Below are 22,124 nucleotides of genomic sequence, written 5' to 3'. Positions count from 1 at the left end.
GGTGCCCCACTCGGATGTTTTGTTGATTTTCTAAGTGGAAAGGAGAACATATCGAGTATCGTGAAAATGTCTTAAAGTAATATTTTTGCCATGTCGCCCAGCCCTAGTCGGAGGTGGTCCTATGGTGGTCCTATGGTGGTCCTTTTCCATGAACGAAGGGGGTGGGGGGTGGGATTAAACTGCACAGTAACAGATGGGCTGCACCTATATGGTAGGTGTTTCCAATAAAATGGCCAGTGAGTTTGAGTATTGTTTGAGTATTGTTTTTTTTATTTTATTTTGTCCATTCCCTGTATTTTCAAAGCCATGCTGAATACACTCATATAAACAAAGAAACTACGTACACAGTATTGGACTGAAGACAATAAAGCTCAGTTTATTACAGTTCATCAATGCATTTTCATCTAACGTGAGGTACAGAAACTGCACCACCCACACAGAGACTGCCCCCCATTCCTGCCAGACTGAGCTCTGACTGGATCCTGAACTGTATCAGGAACAGGACTCTGACTGTAACGCTCGGCTTTATAGGCTCTCGCTATACAGATTAGATCTGACTCATGCCCATCATACAGCTTCAGCTCTGAGATTAAATCCACAATGCTTTAGTTCTGAGCTGAGAGCATCTCTCTCAGTATTACTGTCCTTTTTTCCTTTTTTATTCCTTCATCTCTCCTCCTGTCAGGCAGCAGTGTTATTCAGAGTGAGAACGCCCACACTGCTCCCTCTTTACTGGAGAATGGTCTGTTTTTTACCTGACGTTATTGCCAGAAGATTCAGGTTTAACTGGGATAAAATGCTCTGAAGAAAAAGCTACATGTTCTGCCTAAAACCTTCATATATGGGGGCTTTTGATGTGCTTTGTAATCCTTAATATGTTTGTATAGCACAGTCCTTTGCTGGTTTGATGATGATCATCATGATCATCATTTTAAGAATGTAAATAATATGCATATCAAAGTTGTTTAAAAACATTTGCTGTAAATCTTGAAACCATAGTCATTTCATTTAAAAGTTTTTTTTTTTTAATTTTAAAATAAAAATATACTTATTAAAAAAAATAATAATTTTAACACTGAAATATTGCTGATAATAATGATAATAAAAATAATAATAACTCCTGAACTTTAAATAATGTTCATATCAGTTGTTTAATACAAAAAAAGCTGATCAGTAATGATATAATAAAATAATAATGACTGTAAACCTTGAATCAATATGCTTAACATGGTCACTTTTTTGATTATGGTAATAATATTTATCATAGCTTTAACTTTTGAAACAATATGCATGACACTGAAATTTTATTTTATTTTTATCGCTCCTATTATTACATTACAACGTTAAATTGTTTTACAAATAAATAGCAAATGAAAACAACAAAACAGCAGAACATAAATAAAAGTGTAAAAACACTGAATAAGGACCGTAATTCATAAACAGAACAAAACCGGTAATTAATTTTAAAAGATATTATGAAAATAATAAAAGAAATGGTAATAATGGGTAAAACAGGGCGGTGTGTCTTTAACTGAGTAATTGTTTTGTGAACTGAGATGTTCTTTATGGATCAGTGCGGTTGTCTTTGTTAATCCCTGGATGAGGCAGAAACGGAGCTGTCGCTGCTGTATTTCTCTCAGCGCTGTGGTTTAAATCATAGAGTCGACAGGCTTTCTGAAGTCGGGCCAAACATGCGTTTTAAGTGGTCCTGCTGTGTATTTTTAATGTTCTGGCGTTTGATGAAAGACGCGGTTCAAACTGAGTGTTAGCTGCTGTCAGTTTGAATCCATGTCAAGTTTTATTGTCGCCTTTAGCATTGTGACCTTCAGGGCTGAACCTCTGTGTTTTCAGAGGGATAATGTTGTGTTTTTTTTTCTTTTTTTGTCGTCTTTGTAGCTATCCTTGGAGTGCACACACTGGTGACGAGTACACAAAGCTATGACGGGACCACCAGCACAGACGGCTACAACAGTATGTATCTGCTCTTTAACTGTTGCACTTTTTTAAAGGGCTCATATGCTACATTTGTCTTATTTTCTTATTCCCTTCTTTTACAATGTTTATGTAACAAAAGCTGGACTTAGACTTGTGCCTGTAATCTGGCTGAGATACACAAAAACAGCTTAGTCTCCATATGTGGACTGCATAGCCTGAGGTGAATGATATGTTTTAAACCTTTAGCAGTGTTTACGTCCTGCGTTGAATATATTTTATTTCAAAATTGCAAATACATTTTGGTTTGTAAATAATAAGGACTCTTAAAAATTATTTAAAGAATAAAGAATTAACTTTTCAACAAAAAAAGAAAAAAAACTGCCAAATAACAATAACAGCATTACAGAGACTTCTACAGAAGTCCAGAGAGGCCATGAGGTAGTTTTAATTTTCCTGATTAATATCTTCAGATAACGAGTTATCTTGTGATCTCAAGAAAGTTATCTTGAGATAATGAGTTATCTTGTGATCTCAAGAAAACATTGTTGTTATCTTGAGATAACGAGTTAATTATCTTGGGATCTCAAGATAACCAAGTTGTTACATTGAGATAACAAGCTAATTATATTGTGATCTCATAATAGTTATCTTGTGATCTCAAGAAAACGTTGTTATTTTGAGATAACGAGTTAATTGTCTTGTGATCTTAAGATAACAAAGGTGTTCCGTTGAGATAACAAGCTAATTATCTTGTGATCTTAAGATAACCAAGTTGTTATGTTAAAATAACAAGCTAATTATCTTGTGATCTCAAAATAGTTATCTTGTGATCGCAAGAAAATGTTATCTTGAGATAAGGAGTTAATTGTCTTGTGATCTTAAGACAACAAAGGTGTTACGTTGAGATAACAAGCTAATTATGTTGTGATCTCAGAAAAGTTATCTTAAGATGAGTTATCTTGTGATCTCAAGAAAAAAACGTTATCTTGAGATAACGAGTTAATTATCTTGTGATCTCAAGATAACAAAGTTGTTGTTATTTTGAGATCACAAGATAATTAAATCGTTATCTCAAGATAACAATCCAGAAAATTCTAGCAACAGCTCATGGCCTCTCTGGACTTCCGTAGAGATCTCTGGATATCCAGATTTTCTGGTGAATAGTCTTTTAATCCCCTTTTTTATTTGGAATTTCGCTCTTAAAGTGATAGTTTGAAAAATAACCTTCGCCGTTTTCCCCCTTATTGTAAATATAGTTGATCAGCAGAGACGCATTTAGTGTTTAAAGTTTTCTTCTTTATGTTCAGTACTGGAGCTACAAGGATACTGTAGCTAACAAGTAATGGAAGCTTATACCCCACCAGGTAGCTTGGTGCTAACAGCATGTCCTTTATTATAGATAACAGTGAGTCATACAGTGTCAGAAACCACATAATCAAGTCTATCAGAGATACTGGACAAGTCCAGATACTTTTCATGATGATTTCGGCATGCTAATTGGTGTACATAAGCTTCCATTACTTGTTAGCTACATTAGCCTCGTAGCTCAAGTGTTAACACTATAGAAGCAAACTTCAGAGACCCGACACGTCTTGGCTGATCAGTTAAAGTCAGAACTGTCTGGTGGTCTTGAGTATCAGGTCAGGAACTTTGGGGCTGATACAGCACATGGTGTTTTTTCACTGATTCCTGATTGAGGTTTTAGTGCCATCTCCACCAGCTGCCAGTCAAAACAGTCTCCTGCCTCAAAAGTGCTGGTTTGAGTTGCACTGGGCTGAATATGCTGTTTTACTGTACACACTGCAGAGCTGCACAGGCACTATGTTTATTATCTCTTCTGTAGCTTTATTATCTTTCACGTATGTTTTAATGTCAGGCTGCTCTTTCCATAACAGCTGTGACTGTTTGAAGCAAAGCTCAGGTTTCCTCTCCCTGATTATTTGTGCCGTTTCTGTTTTAGATGTAATTAAAGGGGAAAAAGTGAAGCCAGTTTTTGACGAGCCGCCCAACCCGACTAACGTGGAGGAAACTCTGCAGAGGATAAAAGCCAACGACCCCTCGCTCACGGAGGTCAACCTCAACAACATTAAGGTACTGACTCTAAACCTGGGCACTCAAATTTTATTTTGTATTTTGTTGTCATTGTACAAGAACAGTGATAGTTCGTTTAATGACTTCCAGAGTATTTTTAATTCGGCATTATTTATTTTTTACTCTGTGTTCACTTCTACAGCAACTACTCTTGCTGGGGTTTACAACAACAGATCATACAATAACAGCAACATATCAAAAGGAAAATACAAGAAAAAAAGAAAAGACAAATGTAAAATAAAAATCAGTCTAAAATAAAAGTGAGGTTTAGCAAGAAATATGTAGGAGTAAATCATTACTAGTTTAATTTTAGTGATATTAATTGTTGATCCATTACTAGCTTGCTAATCTAATCATTACTAGCGAAGCTTTACACTAATTCCAAAATCATTACTAGTTTAGCTTGAAACACTAATTACATTAATTATCAAATTATTATTAACCAGTTTTTTTTTTCAATGTTGATAAAGCATGTTTTGGGTATTTTGGATAAAATTATTGTTTTTTAAATCTGGTATTCGCAGCAGTTGCGATTTGCTGCACTAGGTGGCGATGTGCACATTATATTTCTTAGACAGAGAAGAACTCTAGCCATTCACTCGCAACAGCCACGCCAGGGAGACAGTTAGCAGAGTCAGAGCTGAAGTTATAGAGAGGTAAAATAGAAAAGGTCTGTGAGTTTAAGGAAAATACGTTTAGTAGATTATAATAAATTTTATTATATTCGTTTATTAGTTACGTTCTATTTTGATTCATTTTGTATATCGCACCTAAATAACCCTTTTGTTTTCTTTGTGTGGTAAATACTGTGTGTTATGTAATGTATGTAATTATCCATCGCTATCTATATTAAATATGGGAAAATACATGGCGTGTTTTTTTTAGCCGCATTTAGGTACTGATTCAACTTTACATTCATACACTGATTTAACCTCATGTGTGTTTTATTTTCTAGAACGTTCCCATCCCCACACTGAAGGACTTTGCCAAAGCCCTGGAGAAGAACACACACGTGAAGAAGTTCAGTCTAGCGGCGACACGCAGCAACGACCCCATTGCAGTGGTGAGTAAAACGGACGATATGATGATATGGTTCATTTTTCAGCCTTAACCCTTAAATAGCCAGGGCCTACTGGCAGGGCCCCAAGTTTTATTATACCCTTCTATAACCTAAGAATAGCTCAGCCAGTTCGCACTGAAGTCCCTGTAGTTACTGAATAATAAGCCTTAGTGTGTAATAAGCCTGAGATGAGGTAAATGTGCTGCAGCTGTTTTCTGATGCACTTTATATGTTATTTCTTAGACTCTTAAAAAAAGATCGTTCTTCAAAGGGTCTTTAGTAAAGTGAACACTCCTTTAATCATGCTAAGAGTTCTCTGCGTGGTGAGTGGGTTCCTCAGGCTGATGGAGAGTGTGCGGTAGATGGATTTGTATAGCACTAAAAAAGGTTCTGATATTACATTGTCGAGCAATAGAACAAACCTTTGAGTGCTGTACAGAACCATCTACAACACAGTCTCCGTCAATCTGAGGAACGATTTACCATGCAAAAAAGCGTTCTTTGAGTGTATATGGTTCTATATAGAACCATTTTGTTTACTAAACCATTGAAGAACCATCTTTTTAAGTGTGAGTTCTCAAAAACTATATTGTGATACCTGTTGTGTAGCATTAGGGAAATAATATATAATATATACTTATAATGTTTTTTACAGGAGAAGGAAAAAACTTAATTTAAGTTAATGTTATGAAAATGTATTCCCAGTTATTTAGGATCATTTCTGTTGGTTCATATATATATATATTTTATATATATAAAGCTTTACATTGTATTTCCATTGTATTTCATAATAAATGAGCTAATATAAATGGTCTGACGTTATTTGGAATGCGGTATTTTTACCTTAAAAGTTTCATTTTTATTCATTTTTTCCATCAGGAAGTGTAGTCGGTGCCTTGAGCCAGGTCAGCGATGTCTGTCTCAGAGAGAGAGAATGTACTTCATCATTTCTAACATGTTTGCTTTTTTTACTTGGAATGATTCTTCAGGGACTTCAACTTGTTTTTCTTGCTAAACTGTTTGCGTGTGCACATTTGTTCATGCACTCGTGTGGCCTTTTGTGCGCTGTAGGCTTTTGGAGACATGCTGAGAGAGAATAAGACGCTGAGGAGTTTGAATCTGGAGTCGAATTTCATCACCAGCGCTGGAGTTCAGGCGCTCGTGGAGGCTCTGCGAGACAATGACACGCTCTCCGAGATCAAGATCGATAACCAGGTACAGTCAGGATGATCAGCCACTGATTTAGTGTTTTAAACTCCATCCCCCAGTAAAAGAAGCATTGATACTGTAAAATAATGACTACAGTAAAAGGACCTTTTTCAAAAAACAATCACAACTTACAGAACTGCAGTGGAGCTGCTTAGTACGTCCCACATCTGTCAGCACACAATGAACATTTTGTGGCAGATAACTGATAATATCAACAGATATTATTTTGTATTTTTTTATTTTATACATCAGTAGTTTCAGTTTTCACACTTCTTAAACCTACATAAACAGCAGAAACTCTTCACATTGTTATATATAAATATTGTAGCACTGGAGATGGAGTTCTTTGCAATTTTGTTTTCTGATTGACTCCTTTTTTTTTTTCAAAATTTATCTCAGTAGAAAAAGTCTTGCATGTTATTCTCATGCTAGAATTGTTTTGGATCTATTTTACTTGTTTTTGTTATTATAACCACGATCATGTTCTCTGTTCATCTGCGGTAGATTAAAATCGAATCCCGAAAATGTTTAGGATTCAAACTCAAAAAATGCTGCTAATTATCATTGCATTATGAGGCTTATTTTTACTGATACTAATAAAACCAGAGATGGTCTGGTTGAAATGGAACTGTAATGTTATTAACTTTATTCACTAGTATAACTGTAAAAGTATTATTGTTTCAAAAATACAAATCACTCAAGTTTACTTCCATAAATGAAAAATAATAGTAGTGTCTGCTCACCTCTGGTTTTATTGTGCTGATAAATGCTCTAATCCCACCCCTACACCCTAAACTCTAAAAAAGATGGTTCTTCCCAGGTCCTTTAGTAAAGGAAGTGGTTCTAAATAGAACCTTGAACACTCAAAGAACACCTTTGCGTAATTAAATGATTCTTCAAATTGATGGAGAATGTGGTGTAGATGATTCTATATGGAACCTTTTTGAAAAGGGGTCTATATAGTGCCAAAAAGGGTTCTTCTGTTGTTACGGTGTCAAGCTTGTAACAATAGCAGAACCCTTTTTTGGTGCTGTATAGATCCATATATAGTTGCCCACCTCTAGTTTTACTGTGCTGATAAATGATCTAATCTCAGCCCCACCCCTTAGTTAAATAAGCGCATTCTCGTAAACATGACCTCATTTGCGAACACTTGGACAACAAACAACACATTCATGATACAAGAAGGTTTGTTGGTGTCAAAGTGCAAAATGCAAAACTCATCTTTCCAGTTTCATCCTCTGTCGGCCTGGCACTGGATTTTTTTACCATGTTTTGTCTTTTGTCTTAGATGTATACTGAAATAAGCGCCCTGCAGACTTCTGCCATGATAAAAGCTGATAATACCTGTCTGTGAAATACCCATGATCATGATTTCAGCGTGTACCTTCAAAGGTCCCCCAACTGCTTCTTAAAAGCTCATGTTACTTTCCTTTACTGGTTTTTGTTTGTTGACAAAACTGCGTAGAGCAATGTCTACTTAGGGAAACCGTATGACCACTTAAGATAAAGATCTGGGCTGGTATATACAGAGAATTTCAGAGTAAGATTACGGATTAGATTCCACGTCTGTTTGTAGATATTGTAGTCCCAGGAGACTCAGAAGTTCCGCCCACATAGTTATATGAAAGGTCTGCACAACAAAAAGCCTTTCAGACTGGATTATAGAATACAAGTTACTCTGATTTTGTAAGTTGACACACTTTCATTCAACAGAAAATCCAGGGTCATATTGAACGGAGTTTAAAGTTGGCTGGCTGAACTAATAGACGTGGGCAGTATGATATTTTATCATGATCATGATAAATTACATCGCAAATTTCTATATGTATCATGGATATTGGCAGCTATGGAACGCTGATTGGCTATGTTTACAAAAAAATTTGAATTAAATGAATTTTTCTATAAATGTATTTAATTTGATTTAATCACATTTATTTTTTATTATTATTTTCTCCACCTTTTGTTTTCATTTTTTTTCTTTCTTTTGCTTCTGACTTTTGGCACATTTGTACAGGGGGTGGTTCTAGGGTGTTCACCTGCAGTATCTATTGATCAGCAGGTCTTTTAGCACTTAGCCACGCCCACTCTGTGACTCAGGAATGCCTAAATAATGGCGGACCGCGTCATACTGATTGCAGTACTGATTATGAGCAATGTTTGTCTCATTCCTTTTAAACTGTAACACATGTTGGATTTAGGACAGGACAGTGTGTGAAATATAAAATAAAATCACGGTACTTTTCGTGGTTGACAGCATTTTTTAATGTGGACTATTGGTTCATTTGTTCTGGTCTAACTCAAGAGTTCAAGAGGCTTTATTGTCATTTCAGCTATATAGAAGTACACAGTGACAAAAGACTTACAATAAATACAATAACACAGGCAGTACACGGTACTGAGTATATGTGGAGCTGTTCAAAGCAGGATACATACTATGACATATTGGCAGATAGCCTAGCATATATGAGCATAGCAGTCGCTGAGGTAGCAACCAGAACAACAGCAACGGAATACAGTTCATTTGGTTTATACTGTATTCTAGTAGCTGATATTGTTATGAAAATATCAAATCTTAGAATAAACATCATGCGACATACTGTATGTCATAAGAATGTCTTCAAGTATAGTGATTTTTTTTTATTGCCCACTGCTGTTGAGCAAGAAAGCCTCTCACATTTTATGAATATTAGACTCTGGGATGTTTTTTTGCTGAACTCTTATGATGCTGATGTTTGTTCTTCAGAGGCAGCAGCTGGGCACCACAGTGGAGATGGAGATCGCTAAGATGCTGGAAGCGAACACCAGCATAGTGAAGTTTGGATATCACTTCACTCAGCAGGGCCCGCGGGCCAGAGCTGCGGCCGCCATCACCAAGAACAACGACCTCGGTAACACGCACACATACACGCATTCAGGCACTGATACAGAACTCGCTGTGTATTCTGTAGATATACAGAAGCAGGCAAAAGTTTGGAGACACCTGTTATTATTTATCATTTTACTGTTTTCCACAGTATTATTAGAATAATAATGAAGACTGTGAAAGAACACATAGGGACTTATGCAGTGTAGGGATGCTCACCGATATTGGAATATATAATTATATATAATTATAATTAAAATTTACTAGCAGATATTTTTATGCAAATAGTAGATGATGTATTTATTGAACTTTGCATGTTATTCATTTTACTGCATAAATAAATATTATGTATCTCTGTATTGCTAATCCAGGTGCATGTAGTGCCACTTTTTACGTTCCTTAAATGTTTGTAAAGCAACATCAGCAGAAAATGTACATGATAAATGTCAGATATCAGCATCGGCATATCTCTCTTAAATGTGTATTCCTAATGCAGAGGCTAGTAAAGTCTTAAATCAAAACTTCTGTTTTGATTTTTCAGTTTGGAAATATGTCTATACATCAAAATCAAAGTATTTAGGTTTTTCTTTGTCTTAATTTCAGCATGAATCAAAATTGTGCTCTCTATTATAAGCAACAAACGTTCAGTCAGTCGTGTCCAAACTTTTGACTGGTACTGTATACAGACTGTAAATGAATCAGTATCAGTGTTCATCACTATTCACTGCTGCAGATGGAGATCATGGTGGTCACTCTGATGAAAAGTGCTGTAAGAGCTGAGTCTCAGTCTGACAGTGATTTTAGTCCTGAGGATTTACAGCAGGGAACACTTAAGTCATGGTTTAGCTGGGTGGGGGGGGAGATAACTGTTTAATGTGGTGGGGGTGGTGGGGGGAGGTTGGTAATTTCTGTGGTCCCTGCTGATGGCCCATTTCCTGTTCTGGGTGGCTGAAATTCTAACTAAAATCCCACCAGAACCCCCCACCCAGCTCAGACCACTATAATACTACATTAAGGTCTCTCTGTCTCTTGCTCTCCCTCTCTTTCTCTGTCTCTTTCTCCCTGTCTTTCTTTTTTTTAATCTCCCCCTCTATCTATCTATCTGTCTATCTATCCGTCTATCAGTCTGTCTATCAATGTGTATCTTTTTGTCTATCTATCTATCTATCTATCTATGGCCTTCTTTTATTTCTCCTTTCTTTCTCTCTTTCTCTCCTCTATTTTTCTCTCCACTCTTACTCTGTATGTGTCTCTTTCTCCCTCTCTCTCTCTCTCGCTCTCTCTCTTCCTCCCTCCCTCTCCCTCCCTCTCCCTCCCTTTCTCTCTCCCTCTCCCTCCCTTTCTCTCTCCCTCCCTTTCTCTCTCTCTCTCTCTCTCTCTCTCTCTCTCTCTTGCTCTCTCTCGCTCTCTCTCTCTCCTCTTAGAAAAAGGAAACGGACCATTCTGCTCCTTCTCAAGAGACACTCACTCTGTTTATTGGATGTACTCCTTTTTTCCCTCATTTTTTCATCTCATGTTTCACTTGATTTTACTTTTTGTTATCATTTACTTCATGCGTGGTTTGATGTCTTACTGATTTCCTTGTTTTGTTTTGTTTTTTTTTTCTCTCTGTTGGTAGAGTTGTTTTTCTGTTGTCATCCCTCTCTCCACTCATCTAAAGCTGGAATTCCTCTCCTTCGCTCCTCTTCTCCATGCCTGAACTGCAGCTCTGTAGTTGAGTGTTTAGTGTGTGTGTGAGGTACCGTTAAGTCACACTCGTCTGTGGTCTGAGGTCAATTTTCTCTTCACTCCGTGTGACTGAATGTTCACTCTGTTTAAGCATGTACACTGACCATGTTTTAATCACCCACAGGTTTGCAGTGTCAGTACACAATCTGAAGCCTTAAAGTTTAATCCCAGCCTGAACTGACTATGATGAACTTTTTAATGATTGTAAGAATGCTTCAATTTCTTGGGTGCATAAACTATGTTCCCATATACAAACAAAATAAATCAATTTTGAAATATTTATAAAATGTCTTCAAAAAAAATTATATCTGAAGGAGGTACTCTATATTTTACAGTGGTATTATTTACAGTGCTAGCCTATACTTCACAATGGTAGTTACTACTATTTGGTAGATTGTATTTCACAATGGTAAGTCTATACATCACAGTGGTATTCTGTGCTTCACATTAGTAGTCTGTAATTCACATTGGTAGTCATTATGGTGCTATGGTAGTCTGTATTTCAGAACAGAAGTCTAGCCTATGCTTCACAATGGTAGTCTATGCATCACAATGGTAGTCTATGCATCACAATGGTATAATTTACACTGATACTCTATATTTCATGATTGTAGTTGCTACTATGTTACAGTATTCTGAATTTTACAGTGGTAGTCTATACATCACAGTGAAAGACGACTTCACAATAATAGTCTGTGCTTCACTTTGGTAGTCATTACTATGATATGATAGTCTGTATTTCACAATAGTAGGTTATACTTCACAATGCTAGCCTGTGCTTCACATTGGTAATCTGTGCATAACAATGGTAGACTGCTTCACAGTGGTGGTCTATACTTCACAATAGTATAATTTACATTAGTGCTCTATTTTTCACAATTGAAGTCGCTACTACGCAGTGGTGGTCTGTATTTTACAGCAGTAGTCTGTACTTCACACAGGTACTCTATGTTTCACAATTAGGCCAGAGACTTAAGCACAATGGTATACTATACTTCAGAATGGCAGACTTTACTTCTCAGTGCAGTACCATCATAAAAGATGTTTTTGTTACATTTGCCACAGTGTGTCCTTTAAAATGACTCATGCAGTTTCTTGTCACTTAGTAACAGTGTAGCAGTCAATAGATCAAATTGGTGGTGGGATCAATAGTTAATGATTGAAAGAGCATCAGTTTGTTCAGGCTGTTGAAAACACTTCAGATTGTGTATGTATTGAATTTTGAGAGTTTTTTTCAGTCACGCTGGTTTGCAGTGTGTTTAGCACAGATGTGTGTCACTAGCTTTTCGCAGCTCACGGTCACCTGTTATTGTGTGGAGTGTTTATGACTCACCTGCCCGTTCTAGTGTGTGTGTGTGTGTGTGTACGGGTGTAAAAGACTGGTAACTTATCAGGTTCTGATTGCTGCTCTTATCTGACCCACAGATAACCTGAAGCTCTGCCAGAATGAGTCTATATATGTCGAGGTTTCTTGGACATCTAATCTAATTTTGCCTTTAACCTTTAGAAGTCGTCACCAGCACGCTGTAATTTTTTACAACCTATTTTTCACTCATAGATCATTGAAGCAATTCTGTGGAAAGGGAGCATTTCCATAAAAGGAAAAAGATGCAGTGCAGACTCTGATCGATACAGTCGATACAGGATGTAAATTTACACCATGCACTTAAACTGTGCCTTTCGTTGTGTAATACTTTTTTATATTAGTGCATTTTCTTAGTTTGACACATCTGTAGTAGTGCAGGCTAAAGCCCATCTCTGGTACACTTCTGCTCTGACACACTTTAAAATGCAGCTTTTGAACAGCTTTTAAAGCGAAATGTTCAGCAGCCAAACTGGACAGGGCTCGCAGGAGAACCAAATCAGCTAGTAGCAAACTAAAAAAAAATGCCTCCAGTCTAGTGCTGCTGCGTATAAACGCTGCTAAATGACGTATCACACACCGCATTGCAAAGACTTCAGGATGTCTGCACTGAAAACAAGACTTGAACTAGTTACACATAATATGTCTATAAAATGTTTAAATTTAATATTTGTAGCCAACAGCAAAAAGAAAAAACAGGTAACCAAATAGCAGTAGCAGTTTCTCAGCCCCTCTTCAAAGCAGGGTTATGAGGCTATGAAGAGGGGCTGAGACACACGTCATCTGCCTCTCACTGTGTGGAACTGGTGGGTTCATGTGTCCGTCTACATTCTGTGTGAAACTGACCAATGGACACTCAGGAAATCACTAAAGACTGACCCATCACACTGGAAACCCTTCATTCTTCATTCAGTCCACATTGGAGACTCATGTGAAATGGTGTGCAGAGAGTTTACAGCTGCTGAAGTTGCTGCAGCAGTTTTGGAAAGTAGTGATGAAGATAACGGAGCATTTTGATATGAAACATATAAGGATCAAGTTAAATGAAGAGCCTTTAAAGGAGAGTTTAAGAAGATATGAACAAATCAGGAGAAACAAACTCAGACTCTCAACTCAGGTTATAGTGGGTCTGTGGTCAGCGCGCTATCTGAGCGTCCAGTACGGCAGGGTTCGCCATGGTAACGAGATCAGTGTTTGACTAACTCGTGTGGGTCTGTTAATCTCCTTAGATGAGCAGATCTCGTTAAACAGTCTCTCCGCTCACATAGCATGTGCCTTGGACCAGCGAGAGAGAGAGAGAGTGAGCCTGCTGCTAACACTGCTGAGAAATTTAACATTGTTTAAAACAACAGTTCATCCAAAAATCAAATTTACTGTTCCCACCCATCCGCCTACACCCCCACCACAAACAGCATCAATCAGCCAAGGTGTGTTTGATGTCTGTAGTTTGCTTCTTTGGTTTTAGCACTGGAGCTATGAGGATAATGTAGCTATCAAGTAATGGAAGCTCATTAGCATCACCAATTAGCATGGTGCTATCTGCAGGCCTGAATCATCACAATCTCGCCTCAAACTGTGTGGAGATGTTATAGGGCCCATAGCATGAAAAAATATATATATTAATAATATATTTTTGGGTTTGATGTAGTGTGTAAACATTATAGTTTCAAAACATACAGTCCACTCCTCAGGCCGTATATCGTTGCTGTCGGAAAAAAAGACTCGATTTTGCGATTTTTAGTTTTATGCGTAATTTGAGTTCTGCAGCCGTCCTTTACATTGTGTTATAGCTTCATGATAATTAGACCAATAGAAATTCTCCAAAATCACTTTGAATAAAACATCTTTACATTAATTTACATTGAAAGTAAAGTTTCCTTTTTGGAGATACTTGTTTTTCTGTGGACAGCAACAATATGTGGACACTAAACTGCAAAAACAGCCTTTTTTGATATTTTTTTTTTTTTTTACAAAATCAGCACACTTGCATACATCCATCTACCTAGCCTACAGCAGTTTAGCCCCACCCCTTCACACTGAAGTTTTAAGGAGTGTTTCAGCCTAGATTGTAGACCACTGTAGTCGTGTCATCATTTTGTAGTCGGCGCCATGCTCTAAACGCTCAATCTTAACGCCGAATCTAAACTCCATTTCTCTATGGCCAGAATGAAAAGGGTTTTCGAAAAATCGCCTCTATCGCACATTGTGGTAAATAAAAATGTTCAGAACCCGATACGTTTTGTCCTGTGAACATTCTTCTCTTAAATATCACTGGATCCCCTGAATTACGAGGTCGTTAAAGAGTTGAAATATGAATGTTGCTACATGTTACCTAATGCTACTGTGCACTGAATTCACGTCATTAGACTGGCAGCCTCCTTAAGCAGGTTTTACCAGTGTGGTAGCGTATTGCACATTGACACTTCAGCTTCATGGAGAATTGAAAGGCATGATATGAGCATATGAGAGTAACATTAGCTTCATTTTGCTGTTTCACAGAACCCGAAAGGTCATTGTTTTGTCCCGTTTGCTAATGTTTGTGATAGCTAATCATAACTGCTGCACGATTTAAGGTGTAACGGAAAAAATTCAGACAGGAAGCTGACAAAAAAGAAGCTAAATTCAGCCTCGTAGTTTTAACACGGGTAGTATTTTTTGATAAGGAGTTTTTGGCTGAATAGCTTAAAATATCCTATCCAGAGGCTTCTTTTACAAATATACCCGTAAATATGCGCTATGGTAGAACATTTTGATAAGGTAGCACAACTCCTCAGAACACCACCATAGCGTGCCTTAGTTTCATGTTGCTTAGTGACATCAAATTGATGCGCAGTAGCTTTAGCTTGCATGTAGCAATATACTAATTAAGGCTCTTAAACGACCTCGTAATTCAGAGGATCCAGTGATATTTGGGAGAAAAATGTACACAGGACAAAACAGGTGAACATCTCTATTTACCACATGTTGCAAAAGAGGCCATTTTTTCGAAAACCCCATTAATTCTGGCCATAGAGAAATCGAGCTTAGAACGCAGAGTTCCTAATATGGGCATAACATGGACTACAGAATGACACACAACTACAGTGGCCTATTAAATGAGGCGCAATACAGGACAGAGCAGAGCTTGTTTACATATGTCAGTCTTAAAGGCACAGCCTGTTTAGTTCTAAAAGGAAGAAGAGAGGTTGAGAAATGGTAATGTAGACATGAGTTATAACTGTTTTGGGTACAATCCAAACAAAACTCATCCATAAGTGGGTAATTGGGGGATAAAATACGGTACAATACAAGAAAAATTTAGAATATGGACCCTTTAAGTTCTGGTTTAGACAATTTAGGCATGCAGTTAGCACCATGCTAATTGGTGGAGTATAAGCTGGTTCCCGTGAACAATTTAGTAAGTTTCTCTAGAACGGAGCGTTTCACACCAAACCACTCTGAATGACTTTGTTTACATCCTAACCATCTAATTATGCAGGAATTTTGAATAAATGGTGGAGTTCCCCTTTAGCTCAAGAAGGTTTGAGGAGAGTGGTTGATCGTCGTAGCTCCAGCGCTAAAACACCACAAGCAAACTCCAGACACCAAACGTGTCTTGTCTGATCGTCTACATTTGGTGTAAATTAGATTTTTGGCTGGACTGTCCCTTTAAAATGACTCACTCTATGATCCCTGGTGTTCACTCTGTCTCTCTCCTTTTCTCTCACTCTGTTTTTCAGTGCGGCGGAGGCGTATGGAGAGGGACGCGTAGCGGATCGTCTCGTTCGTTCTCCTCCACTCTCGCTCTCTCTCTCTCTCTCTCCATCTCTCCGGATGAGTCCTGTGCCAAACTACGAGAGAGAGAGAGGCGTTCTAACCCTGAATAAGGGACACAACTGGAAAACCCACCATTTGGCTCTCAACCACCTGGATTTGTTATTATATTATTATCGTCATCATTGTTATTGTTGTTGTTATTGTTTTTACAGCTGTAAATCTTTTTTTTTCTGTAGCTTAGTCATTCCGTTTCATTTTTTTTTCTTTTGACATTTGGTGTTTTGGTGTTTTTTTTTTTTTTGCAATTTGAAAAAAAAAGAAAGAAAACTCTTAAGCTGAACACAGGGATCATGTACATTTCCAACACTCGTGCACCATTTATAACCTTAAAAACGGGAATAAAGTGAAAGGCTAGCAACACTAGTGAATAATCAAAGCTGGAAGCTGAATGAGAAAGACAGAGAGAGAAAGAGAGAGAACGAGTGCAGCTGAGAGGTTTTTACTGTTATCAGTGGGTTTGGCTGCTGGGGAACTGCAGTGATTGCTCCATATCCTGCAGGGAGGGACACGCCCGCAGTGAGAGTGCATTTTTCTTCTATTAGACTCGCTGTAGGAGCGCGTGCAGCTGTTTTGTGAAGCTTGTGTATGTGTGTGTTCAACTTGGTTTTGCTTTAAAGCAATAGTCTGGCAGAAAATCAAGCTAAAAAATAATCCCCAACCCCCACAGTCATTCACAAAAGCACTGGAGCTACAAGGCTAATGTAGCTAACAAGTAATGGAAGCTTATACCCCACCAATTAGCATGTTGCTAACTGCAGGCCTACATCGTCACAGGCTCATCACAAACTGTGTGGAGTAGTTCAGTATCTCTAATAGACTTGATTATGTGGTAGCTGGTGTGATACTAATTGGTGGGGGATGAGCTGGTGCAGTTAAGGATGTATAGGCAAAGGTTTGTGCACCCCTGGTCAAATGACATGTTGATTTTCTAAGTGTAAATAAGTGAAGTACAGAGACACACTTCTGCACTTTTTAACACACAATTACTGTTATTTACTGAATTGAACATATTTGTGGAAACAGAAGCATAAAAATTTGCCTTTGCAGTAGTTTTGGCACATTTTATTTTTTTTCCAATATGTTTTTCCAACTTAGTGAAATTGTGCACTAAAATTTGCAGAAAAATGCCAAATTCAAGTGTGTTTCTGTAGAGAATGTTCACTTTTCCCATAGAAAATCAACAAAACAAGTAGTTTGACAGTTTTTTTGGAACACACACACACACATACATACATACATTGTCTTATCAGGAGCTCATTTTTAAGCATTTCTACTGCAAAAAAATAAAAATTAAAAAGTGACCCCAGCAACTAATAAAGGGAATTAATTTTACGTCTGATCTTCAGTTGCAGTTATAGGCAGTTCAGTTTAGCACTGAAAGTGACTGCAGATGGTAAGTGAGCGCTGCGGTTGTGATGTTATAGATTACTAATGCTCTGGTTGACCATCAGCTTCCTCTGAAGCTCTGCTGTCCTGAACAGAAGGCTGACTCAGTTGATACACTCTTACCCAGTCGTGTGTCTGCTGTCTGATTGGACGCGGTGGAGGTTTTTGGTTTGTGTCTGGTTTTGCAACAAGTTCAGCGAGACAGCATGAAGGAGGAGGAGGAGGAGACATTTGATCTTGCTTTGCACCAGGAGTTCTAGATGGAGTAGAACGAAGGTTTTGTGGCTTTTTAAAGCTTTAGCTCTTTTTAGAGTAGGTAACCATGGAGACCGCAGAGGCTGAACAGCTACAGTCAAAGCTCGACATGCGCTCTCATATGATAGTTTGGTGAAAAATCAGATGTAGTTGATCAGCCAAGGTGTGTTTGGTGTCTAAATTTTGCTTCTTTGACTTTACACTGGAGCTAATGTGGTAGCTAATGCAGCTAACAGGCAGTGGAAGCTTATGTACACCACTTAGCATCAGATGCATTGAGATTACTTAGCAACTCAAGACAGTTTGAGGCGAGGTAGTGATGATGCTAATTGTTGTACACAAGCTTCTGTTACTTGTTACCTACATTAGCCTTGTAGCTTAAGTGCAAAACTAAGGAAGCAAACATGTTTTGTCTGATTGAGTTTGGAGGAAGAGAGAAAAGAAATCTGGTAATTTTGTCAATTATTTGTTGCTTTAAACTTTTAAAGAAAAGGCACATTTTACCAGTGTACTCTTACTCTTACATCAAGAGCACTTGCGCATTAACTATATAAAAGCTAAACTCCTGACTGTGTTTGCTGTTAAACTAGCGATTGTGGAAATTTGTCAGATTGGATGGACTTATCCTTTGATACTCTAGCATGAAGTCTGTTTTTGTTTTGTAAACCTGGAGTCTGTCTCACAAAGCATGTTCAGCTTTCACATTCAGGGTTCCTGTCTCTGTTGCAGCTAACAAGTGAGACTGTGGTTAAAGGGGAGCTCCACCAATTTTTCAAAATTTCATTCAGAGTGGTTTGGTGTGAAATGCTCTCTTCTGTAGAAACTTACCAAGTCAGAATTGTTCACAGTGGTGGTGATAGGAACCAGACGTCCACCTCTAAAAGCTCCCTCACAGAAAGTTACTACATGAAATGGTTATGAATTCACTGCCTGATGACTGAGACACTGTTATGATTTGAGAAGATTTTGGCCTTAAAATTCATTCATGGTGGAGGGATACATGCAGGATGTTGTGAGACAAAATAGTCCCCAAAGAAAACTTGTTTCAAATTGTTAAAATTGTTTTCATGATAGCTTTGCAAGAAGCTTTTGGCTTAAATTTTTTTAGATATATAATCTTTGCCCTGGTTGGTCAGAAGCTTCTCCCTGATTGGTCATAGGCTTCTCCCTGATTGGTCAGAAGGCTGTCCCTGATTGGTCAGAAGGCTGTCCCTGATTGGTCAGAAGCTTGTCCCTGATTGGTCAGAAGCTTGTCCCTGATTGGTCAGAAGGCCATCCCTGATTGGTCAGAAGGCCATCCCTGATTGGTCCAAGAGCTGATCTGAAATCCTGAACTTGACTGGTCCTGGAGCAGGCTAGTCATGCAGTACAAGTTGCCGTGGTGATGTAGCTCAGTCAACTGTTTTGACACAAAATCCAGGCTTAGAGTGAACTAAGCCTAAAGTTATCTTGCTAAGAAAGGAATCCTGCTTCGTGAGACAGACCGCAGCTTAAAGCCCAGTGCACTTTCTTTAGCTGGACCATATAGGGGATCATGAAGCAAATGCATGCTTTCAATGTGAACATCTGGACCAATTTCATCTGTTCTTGCTTTTTTTTTGTTTTGTTTTTGTTTATTTTTGTACACATCAGATTGGAAATCGATGATGGAGCCTTGTGTATCAATCCATATTTGTTGTAACTTGTCTTTTTTGTTTTTCCTGTGAACAGTGGAAAGATTGTGGTTTTAATTTGTTTTTAGGGGTTCTGGCTGATTTTTCGGGGTCCGGTTCTAAGGGTCGGGGGTTGGCAGGACCATGCTGAGTGTGGATGTATGAATGTGTGTGTGCGTGTGTGTGGGCGAGTGTGTGCGGTCCTTCAGCCTGTGAAAACTGTGTATGATCTCTTCATGTTAATTCTAATCATCCATCTCATTGAAGCCTCTTCTTCAGATCTTCCCACACAGGCGTATATATGAATGATGTAAGTGTATAAATGTTACTGCACGTTCACAGCTGTAACAGCTGTTTTCTTACTCCACTGTTGTAGTGCAGGATTGACTGAAGAAGAGGATCTATAATAATACTGTACTGTTAAACTACACAACGCTGCGGCACTGTCTATCAAAGATATTCAATAAAAACCTTTTTACATACTCGTCCTCTCCTCAGTACATACATACAGACTTAAACGTGTGTGTGTGTGTGTGTGTGTGTGTTGTACATATATAAATTCTAGAACCACAATAATCCATTGAGAACAACACTGAGAATTCTAGAACCCCACTAATTCATTGAGAACACAGAATTCTAGAACCACGCTAGTTTATTGAGAACAACACTAAATTCTAGAACCCCACTAATTCATTGAGAACAACACTAGGAATTCTAGAACCACACTACTTCATTGAGAACAAAACAGAATTCTAGGACCACACTAGTTCAATGAGAAAAACTAAGAATTCTAGAACCACTATAATTCATTGAGAACAACGCTGAGAATTCGAGAACCATCCTAGCTCATTGAGAACAACATTGGGCCTCATTCAGCAATATCTTCCCAAGTTTGTTCTTAAATGTGTTGAGAAAGATCATGAGAAAAGGTCCACATCAGATTCATGACGTGTTCTTAAAGCTCAGAACCGTTCTCACTTTTGTGCTCTTGAGTGTGTAGATTCTGTTCTTACCTAAGAACAAATCCCAGATAAGAAAACACTGGTGAACGTCAGATTCTTCATCAAAAAAACTGCGCAAGTGGGTTTTAAGAAGAAATTTCTTAAGAACGTTTGGTGAACGAGGCCCCTTGAGTTTGAAACAGGCTGTTCCTGATTGGGGAGAGGAGAGTCTGAATCTTCAGCAGTGTTTACACAGTACAGCTCACTCAGTTCAGTAACAGTGAGTAACATTCAGTTTTCTATATATTGGCCCTTTAATTTTAAACAGCTTTTTTTTCCCCCACAGTGTGGTGGTCAGGGTTGCAGGTGCCCCCTCTCTAATTAGCTCCAGGTTTGGAGGATTGTTCAGCATGCCGGGGGTGTGATGTCATCGAGATTACATCATCCTCCAGAACCACAGAGCTTATCTCACACTGTGAACAGTACAGGCCTGTCTGTGGCTGCAGGGGGAAATGACTCACTCTAAACTTCGTGCTCGGGTCTGAAATGCTCTTCCTTTACATTTTCATGCTGTTCACTAAGTCCTGTTTTATGAAAATATTGATGATTTTTTGCTTTATAATATTCAGTTTCCTCTAAAAGTCTCTCTGGGCAAAAGTACAGAATTCAGGCTGCTGCTGTTTTTAGCTTTGTTAACCTACTTTTGTCCATGTTTATACATAATAGAGTGTCATGCAGTTTCAGAAAGTCTATTAGAGAACACCTAAAGGGAAGGTCATCCAACTTTTCAAAATTTCCTCCATAACTCAGTGTGTGAGCTGTAAACAGAATGATTCAGAGTGGTTTGGTGTGAAATGGTTCAGATTTCTTTACAGTGGTGGTGATAGGAACCAGGAGTTACCATGACTACAACACATTTTATTTACTATCCACAACCACCAGTGAACCAACACATGTCTTCTGGGTTTTATATGGAATGTTGATGATGGAAAATAGTGGAAAATCTGAAGTAATAAGTTTTTGGGGGACTCATTGCCTCAGCATGTATCCCTCCACCATGCACAGATTTTAAGGCCAAAATCTTCTCAAAACTATCATTGTAAAACAGTGTCTCAGTCATCAGACAGTGAATTCATAACCATTTCATGTAGTAACTTTCTGTGAGGGAGCTTTTAGAGGTGGACGTCTGGTTCCTATCACCACCACTGTGAACGATTCTGACTCAGTAAGTTTATCTAGAACGGAGTGCTTCACACCAAACCACTCAGAATGACTCTGTTTACATCTTAACCAGTTAATTATGCAGGATTGTGAAAAATTGCTGGATTTCCCCTTTAACAGCTCAACACAGTTTGAAGCAAGTGTGCACTGTGCTAATTGCAAATTACTGGCAATGCAAATGAGCTTCCGTTACTAGCAACATTAGCCTCGTACCTCACATCTCAACTAATTAAAAACATTTAGGATAAGAATGGAAAACTGGGAAAATTAGATTTTTTTGCTGAACTGTCACTGCCACAAAAAGTTTAGTAAAGACAGCGCTTCTATATAGAACCATGAGTACTCAAAGAACCATTTGCATGTTTAAATGGTTCTTTACATGGTGGAATCTTTCTTCAGATTGATGGAGAATGTGTTGTATATGGTTCTATGTAGCACCAAAAAGGGCTCTGCTATTGTTATGATGTCAAGCTTGTGGACCTTTTGGTCCTGTATAGATCCATTTTCAAAAAAAAAAAACGTTCTATATAGAACCATCTACAACACATTATCCATCATTCTGAATAAACTTTTCACCATGCAAAGATCCACTTAAGCATGT

At 38.1% G+C, this 22,124-nt stretch overlaps 1 protein-coding gene across 1 annotated transcript in view; it reads left to right on the top strand.

Annotated features, from left to right (window-relative positions):
* The window catches only part of tmod2 (tropomodulin 2), a 45,204-nt gene extending 28,934 nt beyond the window's left edge, over positions 1-16,270 (top strand). The window contains exons 5-10 of the mRNA XM_036564562.1: positions 1,897-1,971; positions 3,896-4,026; positions 4,982-5,089; positions 6,158-6,301; positions 9,042-9,186; positions 15,972-16,270. Of these exons, the coding sequence (XP_036420455.1) occupies positions 1,897-1,971; positions 3,896-4,026; positions 4,982-5,089; positions 6,158-6,301; positions 9,042-9,186; positions 15,972-16,003 (635 nt within the window). The 3' untranslated portion in view covers positions 16,004-16,270. The remainder of the gene's footprint in view (positions 1-1,896; positions 1,972-3,895; positions 4,027-4,981; positions 5,090-6,157; positions 6,302-9,041; positions 9,187-15,971) is intronic.
* Positions 16,271-22,124: the final 5,854 nt, after the last annotated feature.

The sequence above is a fragment of the Colossoma macropomum genome, unplaced genomic scaffold (assembly GCF_904425465.1).
Source record: "Colossoma macropomum unplaced genomic scaffold, Colossoma_macropomum, whole genome shotgun sequence".
NCBI lineage: Eukaryota > Metazoa > Chordata > Actinopteri > Characiformes > Serrasalmidae > Colossoma > Colossoma macropomum.
Note: the sequence above shows the minus strand (reverse complement) of the source record. Positions and strands in the feature narration are given on the sequence as shown.